Source organism: Galeopterus variegatus, unplaced genomic scaffold, assembly GCF_000696425.1.
Source record: "Galeopterus variegatus unplaced genomic scaffold, G_variegatus-3.0.2 Scaffold1469, whole genome shotgun sequence".
NCBI classification, from domain to species: domain Eukaryota; kingdom Metazoa; phylum Chordata; class Mammalia; order Dermoptera; family Cynocephalidae; genus Galeopterus; species Galeopterus variegatus.
Window position 1 is genome coordinate 302,626 of NW_007727580.1, and position 21,155 is coordinate 323,780.

Sequence of the window (21,155 nt, forward strand, 5' to 3'; positions counted from 1 at the left end):
TGAAAACAGAGTCAATATACTCACCACAATGCTTTTACCGTAACTTCTTCATTTCTGAGTTTTAAATTTTGACTCGCCGTTTTGCTGTCTACGAGTTTTCTGGAAAGCGCATGAGTAGCGTACTCCCCATGCTCACTCGTATCTGAAAGCGTCAGCTGTTGCCTTTTTACAGAAGCACAGCTGGGCGTTGATAACGTTCTCGGGTTATCCTGCCTTGTACTTAGGACTTCACAGAAATTACTGCACTGTGTGTTGGCACTGAGTGATGCTCTAACAAACCCAGAGCCAGCCTGCCTTTTCTCCCTTTGTGTGGCTTGCTTGTGTGGCCTGGAAGGCCACAGGATACTCTCTCCATTTGCCCACCCAATCAGCAATTATCAGCTGAGCATGTACTGTGTACTGGTGCTGTTTTAGTGCTGAGCACTATTGGAAACATCTTAATGTGGATTATTCCATATCAAATGGTACTGGGACTCCATGTGTCCATTTGAGCTTCAGATTTATGTCTCTATTCCAAAAGGTTATCTTCTGTTATGTATTAATATTTCTCTCGTTCTTTTTGTTCTGATCTCCTCTGTCCTCCATGGGTTGATGTGAACATTAAATGAGCTAATGCGTGTAAATCACGTAGCAGAGTGCCTGGCACTCAATTCAAAGGAAGAGAGTGCTAGGAGAGGAGGTGGAGGACGAGAAGGAGGATCCTCTCCTTCAGGAATACAGCTTTGTTCTTCTGTATCTATCTCAATCTCTCTAATTAATTTCATACTTTATTATTACTTCTTTTGTATGATTTCCTCTAGCCTGTCCACCAAGCCTAATTGCATTTCCAGCTATTTTTGTTCTAATTTTTTATTCTAATGTGGATTTCCCCTCCATGTTTATACACTTTTTTTTCATTTCCTTTTTGAGTACTGTAGTCTTGGTTTTCATCTCCTTATGTGGGCTTATAATCTCTAATTTGAATTCTTGTCACCCAAAGAAGAGCTTTTTTCCTTTTTTTTTTTTAAAGAGAGTGATCACATTACCTGTAATTTCTTTGGGACAATGGAAAATTGTTTTGAACTCTTTCCAGATTTTTGGAGGGTAGTACTTTTTGTGACCTATTTCATCTGTCTTTTGTTATGTTCTTCCATATCTAAGCTCAAGTCCCATGTTAGTTCTCATCCCAATATTATTTATCTTTAAACAGAGCTATTTACTTGCTGAAGCTGAATAGGATCCACAGAGGGAGAGAACTGGGGTACTCTGTAGCTTAAACTTTAGTTTTCCTGAATATCCAATCACCAAATCCATTACTTTTGTTGATCTGGGAGCGTGTAGTCCCTTAGTTTGTGTGGAGCAGGTTGCTATGACTCACAGAAAAGCCCTTTTATAGCTGGACAGTTAACTCACTCACTTGGTTAGAGCATGGGGCTGAAAACATAAAGCACCAAGGTCAAGGGTTTGGATCCCCACACCAATCAGCTCTCATTAAAACAACAACAACAACAACAACAAAGCTTGTTTTACATGATAGGCTCCTTAAGTTCTAATCTATCAAACCCCCTCCCCCAAATACACACACATACAGACTGACTTATAGGTAATGAGGAGAGAGTGTCATCCTCAGCTCTGTACTGTGCCCACCTTCCACCCCCCTTTATGATCTGGATCTTGAACAGAGTCTTTTACAGGGGAATCCTCACTTCTCCTGCGGCCTGCCCACATCCTTAGACATCATCTCTTTAATTAAAGACTATTGGGTACACCTTTCTGAACTAAAAGGCTCACTTTTAGTGAAATCTGTTTCTTGCTCAAGGTCTGAGGAGGTATGTATCCACTCTCAAATTACCCCTTGTTTTCATCTATGTTTCACAGAATCTGGCAGTTTAACTAGACTCTTTTGATTGCAGTGTTCCAAGTAACAAAAACCTAATCCGAAGTACTATAAACTGTCCCTGTCAAAAGAAAAAAGAAAGAAAAGGAAGGTAAAAAAGGAAAGAAAGGGAAGAGAGGTGAGGAAGGAAGGAAAGAGGGAGGGAGGGAAGGAAGGAAAGAGAGAAAGCAAGGAGGGAGGGAGGAAGGGAGGAATAGAAAAAAAGGAAGGAAGGAAGGAAGAATAAATAAATAGAAAGAAAAAAGAACATATTGGCTCATTAAACAGCAGTTTACAAGCTGATGTGATGGCTTCAGGTACAGCTGGATCTAGGGGTTTACAGATCATCCTTGAACCTGATCACTATTTCCATTCCTTGGCTCTGTTTGTTTATATGCCTCTTCCCTCTCAGAGTCTCTCTCCACGAGGCAGTAAAAAGGCCTCTGTTAGCTTCAAGACCACATCATCTTTATAGCTTGTGAACCTGCAGAAAGAGCACTTCCCCCAAGGGCCTTGGTGAAAGTCCCAGGGAGGAACTTGATTGGCCTGGCTTGGATCATGTGCCCATCTCTGAACAAGCAGCTAGAGCTGGGGGCTGGAGAACTCTGATTAGCCAGCCCTGGGCCACATAACCACCCCTGGGAAGGAGGGCAGGGAAGGCAGGGTTAGACCTCCTCCAAACAGGACTGATCATACAAGAGAGGACTTGTTCCCCAAAGGGAAGTTTGCCAGGCACACAAAAAATATCAAGCCCATACTGCAGTGTAAAGTTTGCTTCACATTTTGTATGGAGTTAGAGCCATTTATTTCTGTTTCATTGATGATATTTATTTCTCTATTTTTCATTCTTTGCTGCTTTCATTGAGTTTTGCAGAATGCCTTTCCTTTGCCCCCTTTAACCAGAAGCCCCTTTTCTTACTTTTTATTCCATCAATATTAAGAGCACGTGATAGTTTATGAATAAGGCTTCCAAGCTTTAGTAATCATTCCACAACCTGCAGTGAGGGCTAGGGGGAGATGGAAGTGAAGGAGCACGGTTATTTCCACTTCATAGATGAGAAAACTGAGCCCCTAAAAGTGTTAAGAGACTTGCCAAGGGGCATACAGCTAAATAAAGTGGCGGAGAGAGAACTGAACCTAAATACAGAGATTCTGGAGCCCAGCGAAGAGTTCTTGACTCTCCCCAATTGACTGTTCTTGGGCTTTCCTTCTAAAGATCATGTTCCAAACCATGACTGTTTGAACAACATTTACACAGAAAGCTTGAGAGGTTTTAAGCAGACATATAAAAAGGTTCATCAGATTGGACCACTGGATGGATGGAGATGTATACACATACTTTTTGTTAATGGCAGTTTGGGTATTTTCAATCCATCTGTTAACGCAAAGTAGGAAATAGTGGAGTGCTGCTGAGGAGGGGGTCTCCCAAACCTTCAATGGTCCCTAAATGGACACAAAGAGATTGTCGTATTGGTGGCACACGGTTTGAGGATTACAGTTCCACAAGGGCTGGAAAGAGTGTTCTCTTTCAGAAAGTTAAATAGTCCCCAATGTCTTGTCTGCAATGATACCTTGCTTAGCAAATCCTTCTTCCACCATAAACAGCATACAGTTAAACTCCAGTCCATCCCATTATCCAGACTTTAAATTAAGGGTGTACAAATCAATGCTGCTTCACTGAAATCAACAGCTCCTTTCTCTCCCCAGCCAGAGAAACCCCCAACACAAAGGTGGTGGCTGCTGTCACACCAGACCAGCCTGGGAGGACCCTCCGCTGGGAGCGTGTCCTCACTGCTCTGTCCCCTTTCCACGATCAGCTCATGCTTTTTCAACCCATTGTCATCTCAATTCCCTTTCCTCCCTTCTCCTGCCAGCCCAGCTCACTAACAAGAGCCTTCATTTTCCACTTTATGGTCTAAAGATGAAAAAATGTTAATTGAGGGAAGGGCTCTAGCATCAAAACTGGGAATACTCTACTGCATAGCAAAGATCATTTCTTGGAATTATTCACTTAAATGTTTACAAGAAATAATTATCAAGTGTCCCAGACTGATTCATAAATGTAATTAATGAAAGAATTGCTAAGAGTTTCCATTTTCTGGTTTGTTTTAATCCTACTGTATAAACTTTTTTTTGGCACCACTTCAACAAAATTCCACCCAATGATTAAAGGAGGTAAAGATTCATAAAGAAAAAATGTTATTGAAAGTTAAACTTGCCAGGGTCTATTGCAAACCTAACTCAGACACAATCATTATACAATGCAAAAACCATCCTAACAAAACAAAGAGAAAACAATTACTGCTGCTGCCAACGCCTCATAATTTTGGACAGTCAGGAAGAACTGCTTCCAGTCCCTAATTGATTTGTCCTCTGCTGTTTATGGGATAAAATATTTAACTGAAAATGCCCTTGCTGTCCTAGAATGAGGAAGACACAATGAACTCTGGCTTGCCAGATTATTCTGCAACATCTGAAGGTTTGCAAAAATCAACAAGCAAATTAAATAGCTCTTGTCTGGTTTTTCTAGTCAACTTTCATTACCGTAAGGATGGATGCTGCAGGATAAATGTTTCCTTTTTACTTCAGTACTGAAAGAAATGCCAAGTTTTCCTACTGCCTTTTATGTTTGAGCTCTGAGGTCCACAGCCTATTCTTATTCACCAACTGGAAAAGATTCGTCTGCAATGGCCAGTTTGATGTTTTGTGCTCAATTCCCAAAGTCCCAATTTGAAGTCATTCTCTTCCACTTAAGGAGACATTTCATTTTTCTTTCCATTTAAAAAATGTTCTGAAATGCAAAGCGACATTACGAGAGCTACTAGGTTGCTTAATATAAATTCCGTGTGTGTGACTAGTCAGCAGACAAGGTCAGTTGAGCTAAACTAACAAGCTGCCAAGCAGACACTTTGGGGAAAAGTTTTAAGAACACTATATGTGTACAAGCCAAAGTCAGACCTGAAATCTAAAGTGACTGCAACAAGTACTCGGTCTTAAAGTGACCCATGGAATGTAATCTTGTTAAGCAAATTCGAAGTGGGCTGTTGTCCATGATGACCCAATGGAAAGTCCTAGAAAAAATATCTTTAACCGAGTGACCCTGTCCGGTCCAAGATCTTCTGCCTATCTTAGCATCATTACTGGCTGGGACTGGAAAACAGAGCCTGCTCTCTCCACTGTATTCCCTACTCCAGCCTCCAGTTATTTGAGACTTCTTTAGTAAAACAACAGAGGAAGAGAATTCATGTGGTCCATATAGTGAACATTTCTCCATAAATCGTTAATATGGTAGGAAAATTGCTTCTCAAGGAAGCCCTATCTAGGAGCGTGGTATGAAATAAAGTAATTCCCAATCATTCTTTTATGAGGGGTTAATAGAGGGATATCATAGATAATTGAAATCTACCGGACTCTACTGTTTTAACCACTAGTTTGCAAAATAAGTATGTAATCCACGTTTCTACTGGAAAATAAAATAAGTGTCTACCCTTGTGAAGTTAACAACAGTAGACTAACCCAAAGGGAGGTAACAGGAGATTCTAGGCCAGGAAAGAATCCCAAATAATACACAAATAGAATGTTCAGTCCTCAGTCAAGGACTGACTGGAACAGTCCAACTGAACCTCATTCTGACAGTCCTACAGAGGCAGCATTTTGGCAGTTATGAATGAAAGTTTTGCTGAGGATTAATTAGGTAATGATGTAAAATCAGTTCCATTCAGCCATGAGAACTCCCTCCTACTCATGCACTATTAACTTAAAACTTGTTTATACAAATGGGAAAAAGCAAATGAATCGTTTACATAAGATAGAGAACAAACTGGTAAATGATAGTTATCCTGACCAGAAAATTGAATAAAAAGAATACTGACCCTCCACTTGTGAGATGTGACGATGAGGACATTGCTCCTTTGAATATTTCTTGCTCCTTGATTTCGCTGAAGCCTCCATTGTAAGTCAGCTGCAGTGGGTGACTCTTAAAGTGGCCAATGGCATTTGATTTTGTTAAATAAATCCCATTTATCTTCACCATAGGGTTCCCCATCACAACTGTTTCTTTGGATTCCACTGTCTTCTTTGCTGTAATAACCAAAGAAATGTTTTGTCAAACAATTTTTTATTTTAGGAATCACTACCTTTCAATTTTTTTTTTTCAGTCTAAGACCTTATATGATTTAAGAATATACATTGCTTATAGTCAAGTGTAGAATTTTACAGCCAAGGCCTCTCTGGACATCCATAAGACCTCATCATTCTTTTGGGCTTGGCACCATCAAATCTGCAGGTAAAAATGAATAGGATCTTATTTCTATTAGCTTAGAGTCTACTTGAAGGCAAACACTTGAATTTAGGCTTACGAACTACCTAGCCTTCCTAAGTACTCTGTGTCTGGTAACAATAACTCTTCTTCCTGAATTTGATTATGTTAGTAATTTTTCATTAAAAAAAAAATGTATTGAGTGCCTCCCCAATGTCAGGCACTGTCCTGGGCACTTGGGATGCTTTAATGACAAAATAGAGATCCCTGACCTCATAGGGCTTATACCCTAACAGGTATAAACAGATAATAAGCAATACACCATAATAAATGGTATATGATATGTTAGAAGATAATAAGTGCTATGGAAAAAAGCAAAACGGAAATGGGGGCAGGTGGGCAGGGCAGAGCAGGGCAGGGAGGGTAAACCTTTAATGGAGACGAGGCATCAGCCATCAGGTGATGAGGCACAGGTGAGGAGACACAGGCTGTCAAGCAGAGAGCCCAGCAGGAGTGTACCTGGGGTGCTCAAGGATCAGCAGGACTGCAGCGTGTGAAGGGAGAAGAGGAAGAGGGATCAGAGGGTGGGGGCAGATCGTGGAGGCCTAGCACGCAATGGGAAGGGAAGGGAGGGCACTGAAACACTTAGAAGGCTTTCCAAAGAGGAATAACATAAAGTTGTAACAAGACATCCTGTCTCTGAACCCAAATGTGTATTGTGTTTATGAATGCAGATTCTTAAACTTACTATACAACACCTTCTTTATCGGTAAGTTGACATTAGAAATAGCTTATCATCTATGCTGCTACTAGACACCAGTCTGTATTAAGACATTTTGTCAAACGGGAAGAGAGAGAAAATCTCCCGTAGTATAGTGGGGGGGGGGAATGAACTTCATATAGAAAAATACTGTTTTGCAAGTTTTTCCAAAATGACTCAAGGTTTCCTTTTCTGCACTTATTTAGAAACCAAGAAACCAATAAAAACTAACAATAACAAAACCACCCTCTGACCAAGCTCCCTGCTTTCAAAACACTAAATTTTAAAGCTGAAAGGAATATTACAGATTAGATAGCCTAACCTTCATTTTTTGGATGAGCTTACATGACCTAAGGTCACAGGGAGAGCCACGACTATAAGGGTGAGAAGAACATAGGCTTCCTATGCCGTCAGACTTGGGTTCGAGAACAGGCTACTGGAGCACCAGCTTTGTGATGTGCTTAGGTAGCTCAACTTTTCTCTCACCTTCTTTGATGGTCCCCACCTCCTGGAGCTGTGGTGAGAATTAAATAATGTGGCTTAGCGGAGTGACTCATATGGTGCTAGCACAACAGTGCCACATTAAAAACCTACAAGTTTTTGTCATTATTATTATTGGAACCCAAGATCCTGACTTTTGGTCCAGAGCTCTATCCATAACACCATGCAATCTTTGATAACATTACTACTGAATTACAAAGCACACATTCTGTTTTAGATTATAAAGTACTTTTAGCCTATCGCCATATGTTAGTGTTTGTTTCTTTCATTCATTCACTCCATAAATATTTATTAAGCACCCACTACTATGTGCCAGGTGCTGTTCCATGAGCGGGTGATCCTGTGCTGACCAAGAAGTCCCAGCCATTGTGGAGCTTCTAGAAGGGGAAACACACCTTTCTTCTTCACAATCTATTGGAGTGAGCTTGTTGGTTATGACTACAATGAAGAGCTGCTCTGGGGTTCACTCTTACCCCTGATGGATGTCCACCATTAAACCGAGCATGTGTACCGATGTTCTATGTCTCCCTGGCAAATATTTGCAGCACACTGTATTAATTTTATAATGGATCATGGGCAGACTTCCAAAGAAGACAGCCACCAACAGCATTACCAAGCAGGGACAGTTCAGTTTCACTGATTTTTTTTTTGATACCTGCTACACACCACACCTGTTTTAGGCTCTCGGGCTACATATAGAGAAAACCGCTTTTCCTACTGACGTTGCTCAGTCTAGAAGGAGAGAAAAAGAGGCAGATCTGCAAAGATACAAATGCAGTACCGTGCGGCTCCAGCCAGGTAAGGAGGAGGCATAGAGAGTGCAGAAGCTGTGAGGGGTTGGGAGTTGGTCAGGGAAAGACTCATAGAGGAGGCTGAGAAGCATTTTGAAGGGTTAATGGGAGGCAAACAGTTCAAAGAAAAAGGAACAAAAGTCAGGGGTCAAAACCAGCTTTGTGCGTGGACATGCACAAAGAGCCCCACATTCTCATTTTGTACAGGCCCATCAAATTACACAGCAGGTCCCTCCTGAGGCTTTAAACAACCAGAAGGGTGTGGGGAACTGCAAGAGGTCCCATTCTGCTGGTGCACTGACCATGGGGGCAGGCGGCAGAGAGGTGAGAGGAGGGCCTGGGACATCAGGCTGGGGCCAGATCCCAAAAGAGCTTACAGGCAAGGGGGCTGGGACTGCATCCCCTGAGCCAGGGTCCACAAACTACAGCCCCACCAGATCTGCCTGCCTCCTGTGTTTGTGCAGCCTGAGAACTAAGAATGGTTTTTATATTTTTCAATGGTTGGGGAAAAAAAATTTAAAAACAGTATTTTGTGACAAGTGAAAATTATATGAAATTCAAATTTCAGTGGCTGTAAGTCAATTGATGGCTGCCCCAAGTCTCCACTGGCAGAGTTGAATAGGTTAAACAGAGATCATACAGACCACAAGGTATGAAATATCTACTGTCTGGCCCTCTACTGAAAAAGTTTGCAGATTTCTGTGGTAGGTTAGTGTTTTCCAAACTGTGTTCCCAAAAGACAGATTCCAGTCAGGTAGGGTTGTGAAATGCTGAGTTGAATTAAAATGAACCAGGATGTTTTGCCACATGGCTTCACCAGCCCTTTCCTGTGCTCATGTGCACCATGACTGTCCAAGAGGGCAAGAAGCAGCCAGCGCTTCCCTGACTTATTTGAGCACTGAATACTTTTTCCAAGGAAAAGCTATTAACGTTTTGCCAAAAGAGTTCCCTGGAATTCCCTGGAAGTCAGTTTGGCAAATGCTGGCAAGGAGATGATTCTATCTGATTTTTGTTTGCTTCCCGACCTCCTCTGCTTTATGGAACACGCAGAAAATGGTCATTTTTCATGGTCCACTAGGATGAAGGGGTAAGGCTGCTGCTCACAGCCGTGGCTGGTGGGAAGCTCAGCTTCCCCAGACTCTGCCGGCTGCTCCAAGGGCTGAGGGTCGCTGCACCCACCCACCTGCAGCACCCATCCCCCTGCCCCCGCAGCACCCCAGTGAGCTGAGGGCAGATTTAAGAGGAGCAAGAGAGGGACAGGATGAGGCAAGAGGGGATAAAGACAGCGTGGCAGTGCAGGAGAGGGTAACGCAGACTCAATAGAGCGCTTGGTGATGGAAAGTTTGACAAGGATTGGAGAGAAGGTGGCAACCGCACTGAGGTCTCTTTCTGGCTTGAATAACTGGGAGGCATTAACAACAACAGTGCCACCTCCAGCCAAAACACCCACCTGAACACAAAGCAAGTACACTGCTGGCCTTACGGAGGTGACTCCACACATCTCTTCCCCTTTCATTTTCTCAAACCAGGAATTCAAACCTGCACCACACCCCAGCCCTGCCTGAGGGGTAGTGTTAGCTACAAATGACTTCACACCAAGGGAAGGGACACACCCTCTTTCTCCAGGCACGGTTGCCTTTACAGCCTCAGTTACCCAACAAAGGTAACTACCTTTTCTGAAACAAAACCCAGGGAGCTCTTGTACAAATGACAGTGAGAAAACAATCAAAACTGGAGAGCTCAACTATTTTTTTACATTGGGCAATATGTGCTTTTAAAATGACAATGACTTTTTAATGCCATTATTTCCTGAGTGCTGACACAGATCTCACAGATGATCCCAATGGTGAAACGGGGCGACTGCAAACAGGTGGATAAAAGAAATGCGACAAAGACATGCTTTGGTTCATCTTGGAGGTGGGAGGCTGGCCTCAGCACTGGGAAATGACAACTGCAGAGGGCACCTCCCAGAGCACGATGGAGGAGCCATGGCCATGCAGGCAAGGGCCAGGCAGCCCAGTGGGGAAGGAGTTCGGCCGCTGAGGAAGCACCAAGGCCCAAGGATGAGTGTGGGGGTAAACCCTGGCCTCTGCAGTCACCATCAAAACAACACAAACAGCTCGGCAAGCAGCGGAGTTTCAAATGTGAGCTACCAGGAGTCACGAGCATTAAACACGTCCACCGCATTCAAGCTCAGAACCAAGAACATAAAAGAAACTACAGGGTACCATTTCTGCCGTCCCTGTGGATAAGACGTGACCTTGGGCTCCAGAGCCCCTCCCCTCCCCTCCCACCCTGGCAGGCACTTTGCTCCTGCAATACCAATCCTTGCTGACTTAACTGCTCTGACACAGGACCCCTTTTGAAAAGTTCCTCAGGTGATTCTAATGTGCAGCCAGTTGACAACTGCTGGTGAAGAAAAAATATGTCAGGTTGTCTCTCCCTTTACCTAACCCTGCTCTGGCTTTTCACAGCTAGCAGAACGAAGTCCAGTCCATTTCTCACGTTCCAGGGCCCTGCCAGCCCTCTGGCCTCAGCTCCCTGCACCTTCCCCCGCCACCCACCTGGCAGCCCCGTGGGCCCTAGGGCCTCCACCACCTGGGCTTGCTGCACTCTGTTCACAGATTCTACACGGCTGCCTCCTTCTCATTATTCACATTTCAACTTAGATGTCACCTCCTCGAAGACACCTTTCAGAGCCACCTAGCCAAAGCAAATTACACCTGCCACGGTCACTCTCTATCCCATTGTTTTGTGATCTTCACAGCATTCGTCAGAACACTATATATTTCTTCCCCTTACTGTCTATCTCCCCTCACTAGATTGTAAGCTCTCCAAAGGTGGGACTCTGTTGGCCTAGGATGGTGCCCAGCACTTAGCAGGGGCTCAATAAATGTCAGCTTGACTGTGTTAGAAAAGAAATAAATTGGGATATCAAGATAAAGCAAGTTGCCTAATAATACACTTGGTTAAGGCATCCCGGTGTGACGTGCACACCCTGCACTTCCTCTTTGTTTTGTCTCCTTAATCCCACCACTTCATCTACATCAGGAATCAGACAGATGAGTGAAGCAGGCTGGGGGACATGGCAAACTGCATGTGGGCACTACTACCAGGGTGGGCACTACTCAGCCCCAATCATTCCCCTTTGGGGCTACACCGAATGGAGACCCAGTGTTGCCAGATCTCCTGCTTTTTCACAAGAAGTCATAAATCTGGACTCTTCCATGAGATTCTTCTACTTTTTAATGTTGGAGACTAATTAAAATAATTTTTTTTTTTTTAAAGATGACCGGTAAGGGGATCTTAACCCTTGACTTGGTGTTGTCAGCACCACGCTCAGCCAGTGAGCGAACCGGCCATCCCTATATAGGATCCGAACCCAGGGCCTTGGTGTCATCAGCACCACACTCTCCCAAAGTGAGCCACGGGCCGGCCCTAAAAGAAAATTCTTGTATATCAAACAAGCGTGGTGCTCAGGTGGAGGCTTGTAATCTTTGAGATCCATCTCCAGACTGTCTCTGTCTCTCTGTAAGCCCAGCCCTTTTCACCAATCCTTGCTGACTGAGGGAGGGCCAGTTCTCTCAGCTCCTGGTAGAGTTGTTTTCCAACTCCTTGGACCACACACAGTAATAAATCAATTTATGATATGACCCTGAACACACACCAAAGACAAAAATAAGGGCTCCTACAGCAATACTTACCATTATTGTATGCAATGTACCCTGATATTTCCCATTATATTTTATACTAGTTCATTTTTTTAAAATGCTGGTGTGATCCACTAAATTGATTGTCATCCCACTAGTGGGTCCTTTCCTGCAGTGTGAAAAACGCTTAGTATGCCCTGGATTGGGGGTGATTCCAGTTGGTGGTGTTACTGCTTAGAATGTGAGGTCTTTAGCCTCTCTGTTCCAGTTTAGAAATCTCCCAGCAGTTCTGTGGCAGCAGGAAAAGTCCCACCTAACTTTTTCGTACATATTCACATGGGATCAGAAGGGCATTTTCAAAGACCTAAGCTTAGTCCACATCATAAGAATCTTATAATACTCATTGATTTCTAAAGAAATTAACAACTTTTAAATTCCAATTTAAAAATCATTTATTTCCGATATATGTGAACCATCCATCCACAGGGAAACATTTATCCTAATATTCATTTCTTATCAAATAATGCTTTTAAAAAACTGTGATATTTATGTATTCTTTATAAACACTCAGAAAACTACATGAACAATGTTTCTTAATAGTTTTTGCCCAATATTAACTCAGTTAATGTAAAAATCATCCAAGGTTAGGAAAAATCATATAAAAATAGCTTTTGTGAACAAATTTAAGAAACATGCCTGTCCCCAGAGATGAAAAGATGTAACTGGGCCTTACACTCAGCGGGAGGAAGGGATCTGTCTGGCAGAAGAGCCCCTTGGGAGGCGGCCCTGAATAAGCGCGCCCGGGCACTGCTGATTCTTCTGATCTTCGCGGGGTCCACTGGGGGCTTAGGAAAGGAAACGCAGTGATCCTCTTCTGTGCTGGGAGATGCCAGAGCTTTTGGTTTCTGGAAAGAGATTTTTTTAGTGATTGGCATGAGTTTCTGTGTCTCAAATAAGACTCATTACCCTGGGGCTGACCCTTACCCTTCTGGAAGAGCACAAGCCCTACTGGCTTGGCTTTACCCTGGCCTCTTGACTCTACTGTCAGGTTGGCCATCTTACTTAATGTGATATATTGTAAAAGATACAGAATTAAGAACCATAAAGTACTTAACATGCTTTGCAAATTTTTGTGTTCAATTTAGTTCAGAAAACATTTATTGGGCACCTATATGTGCCAAAAATTATGTGAAATGTAAGTGCTACCTTTATATATTTTGGGGTCCACAGAAGAATTTTTAAAATGGTGTCAAAGTTTTTAAATAATTTAGATTAAAAAGTCAAAAATGTAAAAGCAAGAAGTCTTGGACTTATGATATAAAAATGTTATATTTTTTACCTCTCAAGAATTCTATGCTAATACTCTTTAGAAAAGGAACGGTACTGGCAAAATTCCAATTCCTTGAAGACTTTAAAACATACTTGCACCAAGCTCTGTGCCACCCAGAGCTCCCTCTGGTCTAACCTCTAAATAGCAGTGGCCTCCAACCCAGTGCCAAAACCTCACAGAGGACTGCGCTCCCAATTTTAGTGTTAGCTGGTGGTCCTATCCTTCCTGCCTCCAACTTTAGCACAATTATTTTTCTATGAAAAAGCAACCTATGGCAGGAATTGCTTTTAGCTTTCTAACCCAAAATAATCAAGTTAAACTTCCTAAAGCAACTTCCATAATGTGTAAAGTGATTATATTTGCTTTTTTTTTTTGTCAGCTGGCTGGTACAGGGATCTGAACCCATGACCTTCATGTTACCAGCACCATGCTTTCCCAAGTGAGCTAACCAGCCAGCCTATCATATGTAAAATGAGTGACTAACCGTACAATAAGTTAATCAACATTTTTTTTTTAATTTAGTGTGAAACTCAAGTCAGATAACTTGGAGAAATGTGTAAGGTTATCTATCATGTATGACACATAATCTCAAACATTTGTTTTCTCACATATGCTAATAAAACGTAGACATCTATATTAGAGTTCTCCTTCCAAGAAGTGGCTTATTTCAATAACAATGACATTCATCAAAATATTTTTTATTTCCTGTTTATTTGGATGCAGAATCAGTTTATAAACCAGACAACATTAAATAATGAGGTTTTTTTTCTTTTGGCCGCTGGCCGGTACAGGGATCTGAACCCATGACCTTGGGGTTATAAAGCTGTGCTCTTACCAACTGAGCTAACCAGCCAGCCGATAAATAATTCATTTTATGGCTTTGGAGATACATATTTCTAGACACAATTAGAAAAAGGGTAAATAAAATAATCAGCATAATACAGAAGAAAGAGTAAAACACTTTGGGCTCAAACAGACCTAGAGTGGAATCCACTTACTAGTTATATGAACTTGGTCAGGCCATTTATTTCTCCGAACTTGCCCAACTATAATACAGAGACAGTAGATCCCTCCTTAGAGGGATGTTAACATTAATACAATTCCTGTTATGAAAGCTCAAGAAATGCTAGCTCCCTTCCCTATGCAAGTTGCTCACCTCTTATTTATCAGATTTGGTTCTAAATTATTTTTAACTCTTCTCAAAAGTCAAGGACCTGGCCTCTGACACAACCTTGTTGGAATAAAGATACTAGATTCTGAGGGGTTTCTTCTAATAAAGATAACACTCATTTGTCTGTATAAACTGTGCTATATTTCTTTAAGAGTCACTTTACTTTTTAGTCTCCCAGATTTGTTGCAAAATATTCATAAGAATGTGACTGAGGCCATGAAGCTAACAGTAACAGAAAAGCTGAGTATAATACAAGAAAATAAGTGCTTTATATATAATTAGGAAAGGTAAAATACTTAAAGATAATCTCAGTATCGAAGGTAGATATGAAGATTTCTTATTTCAAAATGTCTGTACTCTGCAGGTACCTTGAAACTCAAACTTTAAAGATCAAGAAGTCTGCCAAGTAACAATAATACGGATAAAGTAAATGGCTCCTTTTACAGATGTCTGAATTGTTATAAGCATTTTAGGTACTAAATAAAAGATCTTATAAAAGCAGGAAAATATGGTTTAGAAAACTAATTCTTCCCCAAAAGAGAGTAACTGAATTATGAGTATCTCTGGAGGGCAAGATAAAGCCCCATAACTGTTCCTTGATAAAAGACATTATTTTCCTAGTGCAAAATTAGTAATTATTTATATAACAAAAATTTAGTTCCATTTTACTATTGACCTTTAATAAATTATTTGTCCCATTTAAACATTATCTCACTGGAGTACTTAGAATATAAAGTGATACAAGTAAAGCACTTTTCATTTTTCTAGAGAAAACCACTAAAAGAGTCAGCAATTTCTTTCATGCCAGGCTCTACAAAATATTCTTTCACTTTATGGAGCAAAATGGATTTCATAAAGAAAACCAGTAAATTATTAAAGTTCAAATAATTTTAGAAATAAAAGAGTGTTGCAAGTAAGTTTAAATCTTCACTTGAGAACTTTACCTCCTTCACGTGTTATTTCATGGCACTAACCAGTGACTTGAGTATAATCAATAACACTGGGAAAGCCAAATTTTAAGATTAGTTCTGGCTGATGAAACTGCTAGAGTCTGTTGAAGACACAAAGACTGTTTTCATAGAACAACCCAATCAAGGAAGATACAATTCATGGAACATGTAAGGGACCCAGCTGGCCATCACTCATCCAGCACATGGCCCTTGCCCAATTCTGCCCTGCTCCTCAGGATCACCAGTCCGGAAGGTGGGGTCTCCCCCACCCTACATGAAGACAGGAAAAGGGAGCCAGTGACATTCTGCGCGCACACACACACATACGCACGCACGCACGCGCACACACACACACACAAATAAAAGACCTCTTGGAAGTCAGAAAGCAAACATTTAAAATTCTCCCAAGCATGTAACCTTTGTGATGTGGAAGTTCTGTATGATGTTCTCCACAGGCACTCTGGGCTCCTCTGTCACTCTCAGCCTGTGACTCACAGCTGTAATGTTAACATTCGTTTCAGAAAGAGAGAGAAAAAACACTGCTTTGACTCTGCTTTATCTTTTCTTTTTCTTTTTTTTTTCTTTTTTGTCTTTTTCCGTGTCCGGCAACGGATCGCAACCCTCAGTGTCGCCCCCGCACCAGACCGGGACCGGCAACGGGATCGCAACCCTCGGTGTTGCTCCCGCGCCTCGCTCAGCCAGTGAACCGGTCTGTATGTGGGATCCGAACCCTCAGCGGGAGCGCCACCGCGCTTCCCAAGCGGCGCACTATAGCAGTGCGCCACCGGGCTGGCCCAAGCTTTATCTTTTCTTATCCTGGATTGCCCCCAATCCCAAGGGATATATGAGTTCCTAAGTCCCTCTCCTTTTGTAATATTTTAAATTTTGTTTCACTTGTCAAATACTTGGAGCTTGGTTCAGGTAATATATGAAAAACAGCTCAAACTAATCTGCACTTTTAGAAGTCAAGAGAGTAGTTGCCCTGGGGAGGCACTGGCTGAGAGGGGGCACCACAGAGCTTTCTGACCCCAGAAATGATCTATTTGATAAGGCTTATAGTGATTTTTTTTTAAATGCTGGTACGGAGTGTGTTTAGTTTGTGTAAATGTATCAAGCTGCATGCACTCTCATGATCTGTGTATTTTTTGGATGTCAATACAAAGTTGAATAAAAACATCTGGGGCTTAAATAACTAGGCTTTGTGAGTTCAGGAAACAGAGAATTCTGGTTTCACAATAATGATGAAAGACAAAATTTCCTATTTATTCACATGGTCACATCTCTTTTCTGACTTTTTACAATCCAAAGAAAGACAGCAGTTATTTCTCTGTATACAAATTTGAACACCATCTAACTAGAGTGGCAGAATGAAAACAAGAATAACTACCACCCAACTGCCCAGGTCGCAGTGCTGGGATGGTAGGGAGATGCTAAGAAAGAAAAAAGATGTACCCCAGCATGCCTATACAGCAGGTAGATATGCATGTTAATGGGAGACTGCAAATTACAATGCCCGCCCCACCTCACAGTCTTCTAAGATGACAGATGCTAACAGGAACCCTGGTGAGACGGTTGGCCCAGCAGCCAAGGCCTGAGCAATGAGGAACCAGGAGCACCAGCTTTTCCAGCATTCGCAGAAGCCCTGAACATTCCTGAGTGTAGGCAGCCCGTTGCCTGCTGGGGGTGCGGGGGTGGGGGGAGCACAGGAAGGGGAGAAGTAGAAGAAGGTAAATGCACAAGAGCAAAGAGTTTAGCTCCTCTGTTCAATGCAGGAGCTGAAATGGGCTGCTCTCTGGGTCCCTCTTCCCTGACTGCTGACTGAGGAATTATCAAGTTAAACTAGTCTGAGAAGGTGTCCCAGATCCAGAAAGTGCTGAGATTCAGTTGGTTAGGCTTCGCAAATGCTTTCAGCAAATGTGTCCCTTAACTGTGAGACACTCCCCTCCACTCTGCCCCTGTCTCTCCCTCTCCTCCCTCTCTCTCTCTCTCTCTCTCTCCAGCTCTATCCTTTTCCCCACTCCCTCTCCCTCTACCCAAATTTCCCCTTTTCTCCACTCTTTGTCAATTTACTGGTTACCAGAGTTGAAGCGTTCCTTAATAACACACTGTACCCCCCAAATATGTACATGTTAAAATAAAACAAAAAATAAAATGAAATATACTTAAGACCCTTACATAATTCACTATAACAAAAAAACTTCATACTAAAGCAGTCATTTCAGTTTACATGGGGATTTCTTAGGCTATTTGTACTTTGAGCACAGCACCCAACCATTCTGCAGTAAAGAAATTTAATTTCAATGACCCCCAAGAGAGGCAAATGCCAATATTATGGTAGCCTCACACCTAATCCTACAGTCCAAGAACTCCACCAGTTTGACAAGCACCAGGTTAACTCTAGAAATAGAGATTTTTAGGAAAGAGTAGGCCCAAATTAAAAGTCTCCCAAAATTACAGTAATATTAAAAGCACTTTATAAGAGTCAAATCATAGAATTGTAGAATTAAAGAACCATTCTACAATAAGGTAGGCCCATTAGGCTGCCAAATTGGGCCCTCATGCCATAGCTGGCTCAAAACCCAAGTGGTTTCCAAGGTTGTAGATGCAAGAAGCCATGTGTCAACAATAGCTGGCAAATTATTTACTGCATATTAGTTCATGCTTACTATTTTGGGATCTTATTTTTATTATCTGCAAGATATGAACAAATATAATCTTTCTCACAGAGAAATTCTTTTTTTTTTTTTTTTCCTTTTTGTCTCTTTTTTTGTGACTGGCAACAGATCGCAACCCTCAGTGTCGCACCCGTACCGGACCGGGACTGGCAACGGGATCGCAACCCTCGGTGTTGCCCCCACACCTCGCTCAGCCAGTGAGCGGCCGGTCTGCATGTGGGACCCGAACCCTTGGCGGGAGCGCCGCCGCATTTCCCAAGCGGCGCACTGCAGCAGTGCGCCACCGGGCCGGCCCACTCACAGAGAAATTCTAATAAGTACTTTAAAAATATGATACATTTTGAGACAAGTGGGGTCATTTAGACATGAATTATACATTAAATAGTATTATTGCATAAAGCCAATTTTCTGAGGTGTGATGACAGTATTGTGGTTATGTAGGAGATCATTCTTGTTCATATGAGATGCACAGTTGAATTTTTATGAAGTATCATAATGCCTGCAACTTACTTCCAAATAGTTCATCAAAAACATACATACAAGCATACACACACATATACAGTAATAAAAACTGAGAAGCAGATTGACTAACACCCAGTCCCATGAAAGCCTAAGAAACTGGTATCAACAAGTACTTCTGGTAGCAGAGGTATAGGGGAAGGAGTGGTTAAAATAAAGTAGATAGGCTGAAATTCTGTGTAACTCCATCCCTCGCAGCTCCCTGTAGTCAGGCTACTGAACCCAGGGCATGGGAGGTATGTTCTCTAGAGAGGGTAAAACAGAGTGTCTCTAACTGGGGTCATTAAGTAAGGGTACCCTCATAATAAGCACCTTTATCGTTCAGGGTCAGGGTACTTATTATAATTATAAATGTTAGGTGAGCATTTATATACTGAACGCTAGGCATTCCTGCCTTCTTTTCCCACCTGGCTCCTGGAAGCTAGCAACCAACCTTTATCTTCCAGGAAAGAGCTCAGAAGATACTTCTTCTACAGGGAATATGACTAGCCCATGAGGAAAGCCCTAAAGACACTGCCACTGAGGTTTTCGCCAATGACACAGCCCAGCCAGATTCCCCTAATTGTAGGTGTGGGTAGGTATCACCTACAGGTTGACCAACCCCATCCACATGCCCCTACTCTTAAGAGCAGCCAAATAAGCAGCATGCAGCATCAGAAGAGAGCCTCTAGCATGGAAAACAGAGACAAAAACAAATGTAAAAACGCAACAGAGGCTATAAAGGGAAAAGTAAACTTAGTAAAAAAAAAAAAAATCAAAAATATCACTAATATACTCAGATAAGATACTGCAACCATGAAACAATTACAGAATACTATATAAAAAAGGATAATTTAGAGGTGAAAAAAGAGCTTTTGGAAATTAAATACGATAGCAGAAATGAAAAGAATTCAGTAGAGGGATTAGAATATAAAGTTTCTTCCAAGAAAACGATATAACACAGAAAAGAGAAAATAAGAAAATTGAATTGTTGGTCCAGAAGATCCTACACCTGAATAATAAATTCTAGAAAGAGCAAACAGGACAAAAACGTGGGGAAGACGCCATCCAAATAAGTAAAGGAAATTTCCCAGAACTGAATGGCATGAGATTCCTTACTGAAAAAGCCCTTCAAGTGCCCAGCATGATGGATGAAAACGAATTCATGAAAAGGCCCATTATCATGAAATTTCAGAACACTGGGAACAAAGGGAAAAATCCTATAAACTTCCAGAGAGGGAACAGAAGTCAGGTTCTCAAATAATTTACTTCCCATGCACCCTTTCTCAAGAAGCTATGAGAGGGAATGCTCTACCAAAACCAGAGTAAATCAAGAAAGAAAAGTGATTTGGGATACAGAAAACAGGGAAAAGCCAGCATAAGAGGTAGGAGCTGCCTCCCCAGGAAAATGGTGAGGGCACCCAAGGAGAGCTGTGCACCAGGTTCCCAGGGTAAGGGTTGGGTGAGACATGTGGAGAGTTCTCCAAGGAGGTGATCGATAGAATACCTCACATCCATGAACATACAAAGGAGATTTACACTGCTGGGGAAGAATTTGGGTTTGAAATAGTAATAATAAAAAACTAAAAAAGCAAGGCAATTATTAATGTCAGAGAAAACAAAAAGTAGTGCAGGGAATTAAAAGTAATCATCTTTAGTCATCACTAATTTAAGGTTCAGCTATAAACAGAGTTTATGTAATCACAGACACTGAGAACAGATTTCACCAAAGTGATGCTATATATATATTGGGAGTAGTAGTGGAGACAGACAGGGCGACGTGCTGTGATGGGAGGTGATGGAGTTTGGATGTGTTGTCCCCTCCAAAACTCATGTGGAAATTTGATCTCCAATGTGACAGTGTTGGAAACTGATTGAGTCATGGGAGTGGATCCCTTATGAATGGATTAATGCCCTCCCTGGGGGAAGGGGGAGTAATGAGTGAGTTCTCACTCTATTAGTTCCCGTGAGAGCTCCTTGCTTAAAAAGACCATGGCACCTTCTCTCTCTCTCTCTTGCTTCCTCTCTTCTTGCTTCCTCTTGCCATGTGATCTGCTTGTACCCGCTGGCTGCCTGCCACTTTCCACCATGAGTAGAAGCAGCCTGAGGCCCGTGCCAGATGCAGCTGTCCCAGAATCGTCAGCCAAATAAACCTCTCTTCTTTATAAATTACCCAGACTCAAGTAATTCTGTTATAGCAACACAAAACAGACTAAAACAGGAGGTGAAAGGACAGACATGAGCTAAATCTTCGCCTTCCTTAGTAGGAAGTCATGAGATAGTTTCTCAAGCTCCTACGCCAGAGAGTAGCAAGACAATGAAATGCATTACTAGTACTATAGTAATGCATCACTTAATGGAGGGGATATGTTCTGAGAAATGCTTCGTTAGGTAATTTCATTGTTGTGCGAACATCATAGAGTGTACTTACACAAACCTAGATGGTATAGCCTACTGCAGTATAACCTATTGCTCCTACCACTGTTGTATGTGTGGTCTGCCATTGAATGAAACCTGTTGTTATTCAGCACATGACTATATTTAGAAATTTGATGTAAATACCAAAAGAATGTGCCAAAAGAGTTTAAACTGAAAACCACTGGGGAGAGAATAATAAAGAATCACACACTCACACACACACAAAAAAACAAACAAACAACAACAACAACAACAACAAAAAAAAACCGGGGGGGGGGGGGGGGGGGAAAAAAAAAAA

General features: G+C 41.9%; 1 protein-coding gene across 1 annotated transcript in view; it reads right to left on the reverse strand.

Moving 5' to 3' along the window:
• The window catches only part of ARMC2 (armadillo repeat containing 2), a 113,564-nt gene that overhangs the window by 87,918 nt on the left and 4,491 nt on the right, over positions 1-21,155 (reverse strand). The window contains exons 4-5 of the mRNA XM_008577254.1: positions 12,549-12,720; positions 5,728-5,935 (exon numbers count right to left, since the gene is read on the reverse strand). Of these exons, the coding sequence (XP_008575476.1) occupies positions 5,728-5,935; positions 12,549-12,720 (380 nt within the window). The remainder of the gene's footprint in view (positions 1-5,727; positions 5,936-12,548; positions 12,721-21,155) is intronic.